The sequence below is a fragment of the Syngnathoides biaculeatus genome, chromosome 2 (assembly GCF_019802595.1).
Source record: "Syngnathoides biaculeatus isolate LvHL_M chromosome 2, ASM1980259v1, whole genome shotgun sequence".
Taxonomy (NCBI): domain Eukaryota; kingdom Metazoa; phylum Chordata; class Actinopteri; order Syngnathiformes; family Syngnathidae; genus Syngnathoides; species Syngnathoides biaculeatus.
Window position 1 is genome coordinate 15,653,107 of NC_084641.1, and position 12,610 is coordinate 15,665,716.

A 12,610-nucleotide genomic window follows, 5' to 3' on the forward strand; every position below is an offset into this window, starting at 1 on the left:
ACGTCAGGAGTACGGTAGTGCGGGAACGAGGCATGAGAGGCAACGATCTAGCAGAGTCTCTGTCGTCCCCCGGGTCCTATATGTACTGGGTCTAATCGGAGGTCATGAGGCGCAGGTGTGACCCTTCCGATTAGACGGCCACGCCCAGCCCTGACTGGAATCCAGGATCATGACACAAATAAGTATAATAAGTAAAACCAATGTTAATATTTGGTACAGTAGCTTTTGTTTGCATTTGGTTCTCTCAGGTGTTCAAATACTTACTTGCAGCTGTATCACACAAATAAATCGGTAACAAAAGTCATACATTGTGATTTCTGGATTTTTCTTTTTAGATGGTCTCGCTCAAACCGGACATGCACCTACGATGAAAATTCCAGACCCCTCCACGATTTCTTAGTGGGAGAACCTAGAAATATAGCAAGGTGTTCAAATACTCATTTTCTTCACTGTAAGTTACTGAGCGTTCTTAACAAAGTCAAACCACAGCTGGTACATTTTTCCAAAATAGTCTTTGTCATCCTCTTTCAACAGAAATAAATCACACAGAAGTACACTCAGAGTGGATTTCAGTCTTTTGAAACCTGTCCTGCAATTTTTCTGACACACCTTGCATGTAGTCGTACTGTATATCGTGAAGTGCATATGTGAATAATTGTAAGCAGCTGTAGTTCAAAGTGTCAGTCATTTTCCAGATAAGACCTGAGGCTCGGGCTGGATGATGTTGTGATTGGAATGCAAATGACAGTGAAATCCTTCATTGGTATTCATAAGACTTTGCCGTTATAATCAGCAGGAGTGAGAACAATGTAGGCCGTCCTCGTTTGTGGAGACTGGCAGCGGTGGCGGACTGCACACCTCGCATTCAGAGCCCCCTAACTCACCATAAAGAATAATTTATCACTATGTAAACATACATAAGTAATGTCCAGAGTTGGTTCATGAAAAAACAAAAAGCTTTTCTCCTCGGTTGAAACGATGAGCAACAATTGCAACCGAGGGAAGTGTCGCCTGCTGCATTCATCCTTTTTACCTTTTGATGTGTTTGCTTGAACGTGTGAGGTGCCCACAGATGTGGCTGCTATTATTCTCCTGTATAGCGGTTAATGTTGTCATTACATAATCATTCACAGCCGCAGCAAATGATGGATACCCCTGTGGTTGCACTCAAAATGCTTAAGGAAAATGATATATTACTGTAAATATAGGGCAAAACTCATCCAACTGTCTTGCACTTTAAGTTATATTGACTGATAAACTAAAATGTGTGCTTCCAGGCAGGTCACATACTGTATGTACCTATTCTTCTTTCTTCAAATGCTTTTAAATGGCTGTCATAAGTACCAGATTGTCGTCGATTGTTGCCCTGGTGACTCCAAATGGCTTACTTTAAGGCTTTCTTATACAGTACTTCTCGACCCCTCTTGCGCTGGCAGCGCCATGCAGGGCAGCAGTCGCCCATTGTGTGTGAATGCGTGTGTGAATTGGTGAGCGTGAGGCTTTGTGAAGCGCTTTGGCCACTGTGATAGTGTAGATTATTTTCCATTTTCTATTGTGTCCACGCTATTATTTTACCTTAATATCTATAGCTGATGGCGGCACGGTGGATCAGCTGGTAAAGCGTTGGCCTCACACTTCTGAGGACCCGGGTTCAATCTCAGCCCCGCCTGTGTGGAGTTCGCATGTTCTCCCTGTGCCTGTGTGGCACATGTGCCTAAAATGACAAAAATGAACATGTCTTGATTATAAACACTGCATACCTTTTATGGTTTCCAACCAAAACATCTTGCGAGGCTGCAGTGGATTGGACCTCAGATCAGGTACTACAAGAAGTGAGTAAATTCTATACTCGGCGAATACATTGTCTATCACGATGTAAGAGACAGAAGTTTGCCCTGTGAGCTTGAGGACACTCTTCAGACATGATATTCCATCAACCCGAGTTAAAGCATGTGGAACCCTTTAGCCCCTGATGATGCGGTGGCTTTGTTCTTGCCTTCCTCACTGCTTTAAATCCTTCTGGGAGGCTTTCAGAAGTGGAGCATTTTGTCTGCCCATTAATGGTCTGCGGGGTTATAATTTAAAAAAAAAAAAAAAAAAAAAAGCTTTAGTGCATACCCAGTATGCCCTGTACAGATTGACTTGGTGTCTGTCAAAAATAGTCCACCTGCATATTTTTAGTGCAGAAGGGGAGGGCTTCTGGAATTTTTTTTTTTTTTGAAAAGGCATCACAGTATGCGGAATCTCAGTCATTGTTGAGATTGGGCATGGTCAGTTCCTGGTGTCTGATCTGATGCCAGATCCAGAATGATTAACCCAACCCAGATGAATGGCCCTGTTGTACTGGGTTCTTTTTCGGGCAAAAATCAGGTTTAGATCACCTTTGAAAAGGTACAGGCTTGTCCTTAAATGAAGTCTGATGTTAATTGTGTCCTGCCTACTTAAGCGATGTCCTGAACCGACCTTGAAGACCACGCGTGATACATTTCATTAAGAAGTCAATGGTCTTTGGTGTGTGAATGTTTGTGTGCGCACGGGCTTGCATAATAAATCAAATGGCATTTTTCTTCACATTTTCTTTGATGCATAAAATAATAGCCCATTTAAAAATAAAGTAACATATTCAATATTTCATTATCATAATTTAAAATATGAAATGAAAACCCTACATTTGAAATCCGCCTATAGGAGTAAACCCATGTAATCATTAGATTTAAAAAAAAAAAAAATCAATTTTGGGTGCCTATTTGTTACCCCAAATATATTTGTGAATTTGAAGGGCCAATTGAGTTATTTACTTGATTCATGATGTAAGTTTCCCCATTATGAAATTCTGTCGGTTCTGTTCCGTTTTGCATTACTTTACGAGCCCATCTGCCTCATTAAAGATGGTGGACGCCCTGCACAGCAACAAGTTAAAGCCTTATATGGGCATGTCTTCGCTAACATGGTCACAAACATATTTTTTTAATGACTTAGTTTCCCATTAAAGTCTTCAAATCTTACCATTTTTATATCGTATCAATTCGGTGTATAACAGACATGGATATTTGTTCATTTGACCAACTGTTTATGAGTTCAATTGTGAAGTTTGCATCACTTGCGTCTGTCTGCATTGACGCATAAAGTTGTGTCTCCCTTGCCACGTGATGCCATTGTCACTTTCCTGATTTGATCCAGAGCATGATCTTTGAATGTTGAATTGAAACATAGTCATGTCAGCATCTCACTGCGTGACGGCTGCTTCCCGAGGTGGCCTCATAGCGTAGTTACCTGTTGCCAGGTTAGCAGCATGTATGACTCAGAAAATAACTTTCAAAAACAACGCTCACACTCTCAGATATGGTCTATTTTTAAGGGTAGCATTATCCATCCATCCACCCATCCATCCATTTTCTTAGTTGCTTATCCTCACAAGGGTCGCGGGAGTGCTGGAGCCTATGCCAGCTGTCAACGGGCAGAAGGCAGGGTACACCCTGAACTGGTTGCCAGCCATTCACAGGCCACATGGAGACAGACAACATTCGCACTCACAATCACACCGACAGGCAATTTAGAGTCTTTCAATTAATGTTGCATGTTTTTGGGATGTGGGACAAAACCAGAGTGCCCGGAGAAAACCCACGCAAGCATGGGGAGAACATGCAAACTATACACAGGAGGGCCTGGGATTGAACCCTGGACCTCAGGACTGTGAGGCCAACGCTTTCCAGCTGCACCACCGTGCCGCCGGGTCGTAATATAAACTGGAAATTAGTGTTTCCATTTGTAAGAGTAAATAATATTAGTTTGAATTAATCACAGTGTATTAAAGGCTTATTTTATTCCCCCCCATTTTGAGGCGCTCCCTGAAGCCAGAGAGCTCTGACCCATCGCCTAGCTTGCCTGTCGCGTGAGCCGCCGCTGTGTGTGTGCGTGTGTGAGTTTGAGGGGTTGTTACTTAGTTCATTTGTTTTTTTTGTTTTTTTTTTCTTTGAACAAAGGAAGCAAGAACACCATCCCTGCGTCTGTCAGAGGATTCCCAGGTCAATTCTGTTTGGCTTCCTTTTTGACACATTCTCCAGCATTGAGGGCTACTAGTATTGTTAGATTTGTGTGAGATATCATATACATATTTGTTTCTTAGCATTGAGAGTGGTTACAATTAAAACTAATGTCACTCATGTTTTTACTGTGTATTTCAGGTTCCCATCAAGCTGGTGCAAAGGCAGCTGTGTCTAAGATCATCTTCTTTGCTGGATGTTCGGACCCGAGGAACCCAGGATGGGAAATTCTAAGCAAGCCATGTTGTTTTGTCAGGCCGCTGTCTCCAAGCTTTTTGCCTGAGAAAAGAAGGAGACAGAGCAGCAGTGAGGAACCCGAGTGTGGACTTAAACCACTACAGACTAGACTCAAGACAGCAGGATCATGTCTGCTTGCACAGTCCCCCCATGGATGTGTTCCACCATAGCTGGGCTGCTGCTCTGGATGGGGTCCATGTCCATCTCTGCACTCACAATCCAGAGTCAACAGAACCCTGTTGTCACCACCAACTATGGGAAGTTGCGAGGAGTGAAAGTCACGTTACCCAATGAGATCCTGGGACCAGTGGAACAATATTTGGGGATTCCATATGCATTGGCCCCAACGGGTGAACGGCGGTTTCAGGCCCCGGAGCCCCCGATGTCCTGGCCGGGCATCAGGAATGCAACTCAGTTTGGTCCCGTTTGTCCTCAGTTTTTGGAAGATCGCTTCCTGCACAATGATATGCTCCCTGTGTGGTTCACGGCCAATTTGGATACACTGGTAACATACGTGCAAGAGCAGAGTGAAGACTGCCTTTATCTGAACGTCTACGTGCCCACTGAGGACGGTAGGAAGAATTTTTACAGATGGATCGTGTTTTCATGCTTGCATCGATAAATTTAACTTTACCGAGGCAAAAACAGGAATGATGTAGAGCAGACAATTGTGCCCAGGAGTGTCAACATTCTTTATGAAATTATCTTAAGCAACTACAACCTGCATGTGTTGTTATCCATTTTGTTATCATCACACGCCACAGATGACTAATTCTCTGCCTGAAATTCAGTCACCTTTGTTGGCTTATGTAGTTGCAGGTGCGCATAACTTCGTGTGGGTGGAAGTTTCGGGAGCTGGCAGTTCGAAGAGGGCCTGAGACTTATTTGTAAAAAGAAGGAAGCATGCCTAGTTTTAATATTGGTCTGCTCTGTAAATATCCCGAACTATCATTTTTCTCTTTATTTTGCTGTTATTGTGTCAGGGACTTGGTCTAAGCAATGTTTTTAAGATCAGCAGCAACGACATGTCCATCCTTGTACAGGAAGTGCTCCCTTCTCTTCACATCATCTTTTATTCACCTAACCCAACCTGAGATTTGGCCTTCTGTAATCGCCTGTCAGTCAGATCAGGGTGGGGGCTCTTATTCTGCCACATCTCAAGTGGACTGACAGATAAGTGACATACATTCTTTTTTTTTTTTTTTCCTTGAGTGGAGATTTGAAACCTATAGTCCATTTTACAGCCAACGCCAGTGCCAATGCTATCACAGGCTGTCACATTAAAAGGCAAAAATACCTCCCAAGACCCATTCTTACTTTCTGTTTATAATCTGTATTGCACATGCCAAATGACCTATATCCAACAAACCATGCATGCAGACATTCAAAATGCGACTGCACCACACAGGTTGTATTAAGCAACCAACAATACATAATATTACAAATATTAAATGTTGGAGACTGTTTAGTTTCCCTGGAATCACCCTTTGCGCCACTGATTGAAACAAGGGTAACCTCGGCAAGATTGGCATTTGAGTGAATGTTTTATGCATCTCGAGTGTACCAACAAATAATACGACATTTATATGGCATCTTACTAAAACAATCACAACAACAAAGTGCTTTACAGTACAAAGCAGAGAATATCCTATTCAGACGATATTTAATATCTATTATTCCATTGTGGCTCAGATCGACAGCAGCTGTCGAAAGAAGGAAAAGAATGAAAAGTGGTCATTTATTTTTGAGCTATCAGTACTATTTTTGAGTGGCAGATGCGGCGCACCTTTTACCCGTTTACTGAGCGACAGGGAAAGAGTAAACCACACTTGACCAAAACATGCCGGAGCTTCTGTTTACCACGGCTCGCCCCCAGACACTCACACAGACCGCCAGGAGTCACGCAGCAGGCACAAGCATCAAAACAGCCTTTTTTTTTTTTTTTTTTTTTTTTTTGTGGTTTCCAATGTTTATAATGTGTTTAAAATGTGTGTTTAAATATTAACACAATTTTGGCCTGGCTTGCCGCTTCACAAGCAGAATCATGTTCCAGCTGTGCTCATGATTTATTCAATGAAAGCTCCCAACACCCCCCCCCAAAAAAAAAAAAAATGTCAGGTATTGAAGCAAGCTGTTCTTTTCATTAAAAACCACCAACCTTCTTGCACTTTATGGGCTTGAGATAAAACCCAACAGGATCACCAGGTGAGCAAATGGCCAGTTTGTGTTATATACTGCGCTGCGTTTTCCTTTTCTTTTCTTTTCTTTCATGTTCATTTCATTTTTCATTTTACTTTTAATTGCTCATTCTCAAGCTCATGGTGATTACTTCTCACTACATATATGCAAGATGATTTGTTGAATTTCTCCCAAAAGGTTTCATTTCTCATCTTCTTTTTTCTTTTTTTGACTGACCGACTGACTTTCATATGTATGGCCTTAATGTCGCAAGCACCAAAAACCACCTTCTGTGGTATTGACTTCTGGGATGCGGTGGACCAGAAGAATCCTTCCGACAATGTTCAGGTCACAAATTTGATGCTATTAAAAAGAGAGTCGAACCGGATCATCCAAGTGTACATACAGTATGAATACATCTGGTGACCCTGTTGGTGTTGTAAGAACTTTAGAGTGATATAGCTGGACCATAAAATGACAACTAGCATAAAAAAATTGTCAGAGGAAGCAGAAGAAAATGCTGTAATTGTGGAAGAATCTAGTTAAGTGTTCCATCGAGCCCTGCCTCTGATTGCTTCATTAATAGAATATACGATGCTGCTGAAGAATTTTGATCATTGTCTTGGACATAAAGCACTGACTTAATTTGAAGGTTTTTTCACAGAACTCATAATAGCAATTGCTGTTCATATTTGAATAATGTTGCCCATGTACAGTAAGCATGGGCACTGACAGGCCTTGTTGCTCTTTTCAGGAGGCAAAATCTACTTGCAGGCTTGGCGTGCAGCCACGACAGTTGTAACCTTTAAACACTGGAGAAATGAAACAAGAAAGGAGAAAAGACAAGTTTTGTTTCTCATTTTAGTTTCATATTTAAGAAAGCAAGGGAAAAACAAAATGGGCAATTTTGATTTGCACAAGACTGCTCTCTCCATGCACTGCACGTTCAGCTTTAATCAATAAATGTAATTGCATTTCCAAATAACATCACAGCTAATTTTTTCCAAATTATAGATGTCTTCTTGCATTTTTTTTTTATTCTTTTATGTTTTTCCTCAACACTAGGAGCGAACTATCACAGAAAAGGTGCAGATTTCAACAGTAATGATGGTGGCAGTGATCAAGGTATTTTTCTTTTATACTTTTGCCCTCCAAAATAAAAGCCTAACTTCATTGCATGGTTGGAAAACCCTTTTCCTACTTCAAGTTGGTTTTCCACGCTTAACTTCAAAACGACATCGCACTAATAACATTTGACCTTTTTCTCCTGAGTAAAATATAGACTAAAAACAGCAGCTCTGCATGTTATTTTGCATTGTCAGATTAAAATGGAAAAAAATAATGCTCATTTTCTAACCCTACTCCACCCTGCATGATAATAACACAAAATACATAGGTGTTTATTTTTTTATTGTTTGGGAAGAAAAGGGATATTTTTAGTTAAAGGGTCTTTAGTCAAAGGTCAGTCGGGAGATGGGCAAATCCTTAGAAAAAGAAAACATTTCTGCTTCACTTTATTATGGACAGTTGTTCATTTCTTTCTTTCTTTCATTCTAGCAGTGGTATATTAGTTACTCAACTTGGCTCATTTAATTATTTATTCATTTATTTACTTTTGTTGTGCTAAACAATGAATCTAGGAAGCCATCTTGGAATCTCATGTCCCAAAGCCTTTTTGTGCATCACCATTTGGACATAAGTATGGAGGCAGTTTGTTATTACACTTCTGGAAATAAGGGCATCTCTTATTATACAGACGAGAGAAGGGGTTTTTATTCTTTTTACATCGAATACCACGTCAAAAAAATACTTAGCTTGCCAAATACCACCATGATGACCAACATTCAAATACAGTTATAGTAAAGTGTTCATCAAAAAACGAGAAAGAGGCTTAATTCTGAAAAAGTACGTTTCATATGGTTATGAGCCGCTGTCACAATATGCACAATATGTCTGTCTTAGCACCGCATTTAAAGGGAATGAGAAGAGCCATTTTGATTGGTAGCAAATGAAGTCGGCTTTAAACACATCTGCTTTGATGTAGCCCGCACATTTGTTTATTCACATTGATTGTGGAGTACCATAAAAGTGCAAAGAAATGCAAGGTTTCACTGCCGCCACACTATTTTTGTTATTTTCCTTTCTAAAAAGCATATTTAAAAGCTGTTATTTTTTTATTGACACATTAGGAATAGTTTTACTGGCGTGTTGAACCCGTCATGCATTGTGGGTTGATTATTCATACCAAGTGCGCCATCATCACTTGATCATGGAGGTTTGGGACTGACTCATTGAAGGAACTACAATACTTAGCTTAAATAATAATTTACAATGAAAAGTGAGAACCCTCAACTTTGTGAGGTGGTTGAACACGCTGCACAGCTGACATAAAAAAAAAAAATCTCTCTCTTCGCATCAAATTCTAAGTGGGGGTATACTGCCATTGCTTGTGTTGTTGTGTAGTTCTACTTGTGACTGGTCAGCAAGCGGCCAGAAAACCAAATTATTAATATACAAGAGATCGAGTCAATTTTTCATAATATCCACATTAACTGTCCTACAGTTGTAAAATAAACGCAAACACTAATGTAATATACAGTAAAACATAACAAGCTTTCCTGTCTTTTTCACAAGTCTGAGCTATGGGATAGGGTAGCAAGATGGAAGCCTCAATCTTGCAAAGGAAAAAGAAACACATTTGAAATTTACCAAACAAGTCGTAAAATGTGTAATGAATGCAAAAACCCAAAATTGAAGATTTTGGTCCTATTTTCCAAAGTGTTTGTTTGACGCAAGGCTGAATCAAATTTAAAATTAGAACCCCACATAATTCTCTCCACTTTGACCAAGGCCCGCGTTTTATCTGAAGATAAAGCGCAACAAAGCATGAAACAGCCGCCGTGATGAGCAGTACGACACGATAACAACAGTGAAACATCATGGCGGCAGATCAGGCTTTGAGGCGGTTTATCTTCAGCTGCAACAGGTGCTCCGACATAATTGGTGGGATTTATCAAGTGGTCTAACTTTAAATTTGTGCTCAACCTTTTTGTTTCTTTTTTATCACTGATATTCAAGCCTTTCTTTGAGCTTGTGTTCATTCTGCAACAGATTCCAGGCTGAGGGTGCAGCGTACCCCAAAGCCCTGCTCCCAATTTCCGTCTTAATGTTTGCCACAGAAAGCATAAAAAGGTCCTCAGAACACATGCAATACTGTCCAGTACTGCTCTCTCTGATAAAAAAAAAAAAAAAAAAAAAAAAACATCAATAGGAGGGAAATTGCTTTGTAAATACAGGTATTATCAGTGAAAGAGCCTGTGGGTCGCAAACTCAGGCTGTCCACGCCGAGAATACAACTCACGAGGGTGAGACCTCCAAAGACCAGTCAGTGTTCACCTTTTGATGTCAGGAAGAACTTATAGCAGCATCTGAATTTCATTTGGTGTCAATCAGAGCCATTTGAAATGGCGGCAGTTGTGTGCAGATTCCCATTTCGCATGAGTTTAAATGCGAACATGTGTCCCCATTATAAGAGTTATATATTTTTTTTCCTTTTGAAAACTGATTTATATTTAACAATTAAGTTGTGCACGTTTACATCACATTAATGGTACAAAAAAAATGGGAACTTATGTGGCATTTGAATCAGTTTTGTGGAAACTTTTTACATCCACAGTTGTGTTCTTTTTTGACAAACAGCGCAGATAGGACTAAAACGTGTGTAAAGTATCTCAGAATATCCTGCTACCTAAATAAAACCTGTAACAGCCCCAAAGAGTTCTGTTTATTGTTCTGCCGCACAATAGATTGTCTCCGAATGATGTGGCGCCGAAACACTGAGTCGTGCTGAGCAAAAAAATGTGGACAATGCTTCTGAGAAGAATCTGAGTACTTCCACTGTTTAATGAGGTGCTCGTACTGTATTTAAGATCACGTGGCAGACAAAACAAAACTCTGCATTATTGTTTCTGTCCAATTGCTGAAAGTGAAGAACGAAGTTTTTGCAGATGTTTTTCCATTACCATGCCTTTTACGGTTGTGATTAAAGGTGAACCCATGCTTTTTTAATTGTGATTATGGGTATTTACGGTACAAAGCAAAATGCAGTAGTAATAAACATATTAATCCACAAACGGTCCATATTCAGATGCCGTTTTATCTTGCATCCATTAAGTACACAACGGCTTCAATAGCGAAGATTCATGTATGACTGGTGTGTTACGCCCGATGCCCATTCAGCTGTGCATGTTTTATTGCCTGTCAGTGGTAGAAAAACAAAATGAGCATAAATAGAAATCTCACTTATTGAAATACTCATGCATCTGACACAGGCAGGGCATAATGTTGATGTTATAGCCTCCAGCCTGTCATCAGATAAGGGATTTAGGACGATAAATTGAGCCTGTGTCTGAGGAGAGGGAGAGAAAAAAAATTGAGTGATGTCCGTGTGTGATTATACAAGCATGTCACACAAAATGACAACAAATACTTTATATAATGATTATGTTGGGAAATTCTGATCCTTTATAGTCCGAAGGGCTTTGTACCGATTGGAAGATGCAGTACATTTTTGTCTTATTGATGACATGAAATGTTCCGCTACAATACAGAGTGTGGAAAAAAGCAGAAAAAAACAAGATGAGTGCAATATTTCAAGTACATTGATTAAATTGCAATCAACAGCATTTGATTTCATTTTCACACTTATAAGACTTTTAATTCACATTATGACCCCTTCTTCTTAGAGAGACTAACTGCAATGGGTCAGAAAAACCCGGGCCTCATTTATGCGTAGAAGTGTACATAAAGCGTATGTATGAACATTTCCAAGCAAAGTATGGGGTTTATCAGCTTGGATTTATGCTTGGGAGCGCGCATACATTTACACAGCTCTGGCCGTGCGTACACACAAAATATTGTGGGAGAACGGTGAATCTAGATCACAAAAACAATCCAAGTGCACATCCTTGCCGTACCTTTGGTCAGCAGGCCATTTTCGCGGTAGATTGGAGACATTTAAGGCACCATCACCAACAAACTGAAATTAAATAAACATATTGGAGACATATAACGACGTATGCCCAGTAGTGCTTGCAATACGGGAATAAATCCATACTTACGTGTACTTTCCCTAATTGACTAAACATAATTCTCATGTGTGGGCCATGACATCTTTTTATGGCATTGAGTTTGATGTTGAACCATTTTATTTTTATTTCCAAGAGTGACTCTTTTCACTGATTGATAGAATTAATAGCAGCGGCTAATTTTCCCTCTGATCTGAGATCCTTTTTTCCCATTGTTGGTAACACCTGCATTGAAAAGCCCGTTTCACTCACCTGGAGACTAATTGGCGACCTGCCAGAGAGTTGCGGTGAAATTGAACATGCTCGATTCCATTGGAGACCTTTTGGCGACTCTTCTATGTACTCACTATAGAGAAAAATCTTACATTCATACATATCATTGATACGTACTGACATTTTGTATGTGCAGACATTGTAAATTTTAGTTGTACAAATGAATTTAGAATCTGTTCTTTGCATTCCTTGATAAATAATGGCCATAGGGATGATTACCAACAATATGTTTCCACAACGCAGTGAGTTTGGAGAGAGCTAAACTATGGACAACTTGCATCAGATCTGTGATGTACTTCCAACCTTGCAAGTGATTGGAAAATTAGTTTCCGGTGAACGTATCACTTTATTCACAACAGGGAGACATTGACTCAACTGGAAAAACTGGGGGGGGATGTATCAGTAGGTAATTTGCAGCTAACTTGCTTTATCTGAAGGACGTCACAAAGATGTTTGTGAGTGACCAGTTGGGTACACACTGGGTGTCTGCCATGTTTCCTATCAGAACATTTCAACGGGCATTTTACAGTAATAGCATCGATATTTGCTCTCCATCAAAGGAGCCCGGGAGAGGCTGTTGAAATTCCACAGGAAATTCCTTGTGCACTGTGATGGTTTTTATTTTGGATGTTTTGATATTCACATTGGTGTGATGTCGTTTCAAATGAGGTCACAAATTTGATGTACTGCCAAAATCATATTGCTTGTCATAAAATCTTCCAGCCAGAAGCTAAGACGCACTGTGTTTGTTTACGGAAGCATGTTGGCATTTAGACTTCTTTTCCTTTGCCC

At 40.2% G+C, this 12,610-nt stretch overlaps 1 protein-coding gene across 3 annotated transcripts in view; it reads left to right on the top strand.

Moving 5' to 3' along the window:
• Positions 1 to 12,610, top strand: part of nlgn4xa (neuroligin 4 X-linked a) — a 73,505-nt gene that overhangs the window by 12,783 nt on the left and 48,112 nt on the right. The window contains exons 2-3 of one of the 3 annotated variants that reach the window (XM_061836605.1): positions 4,185 to 4,852; positions 7,524 to 7,583. In XM_061836605.1, the coding sequence (XP_061692589.1) occupies positions 4,408 to 4,852; positions 7,524 to 7,583 (505 nt within the window). In that variant the 5' untranslated portion in view covers positions 4,185 to 4,407. Of the gene's footprint in view, positions 1 to 4,184; positions 4,853 to 6,864; positions 7,424 to 7,523; positions 7,584 to 12,610 lie in introns of those variants that run through there. The other 2 variants (XM_061836624.1, XM_061836614.1) reach the window with 2 other exon arrangements.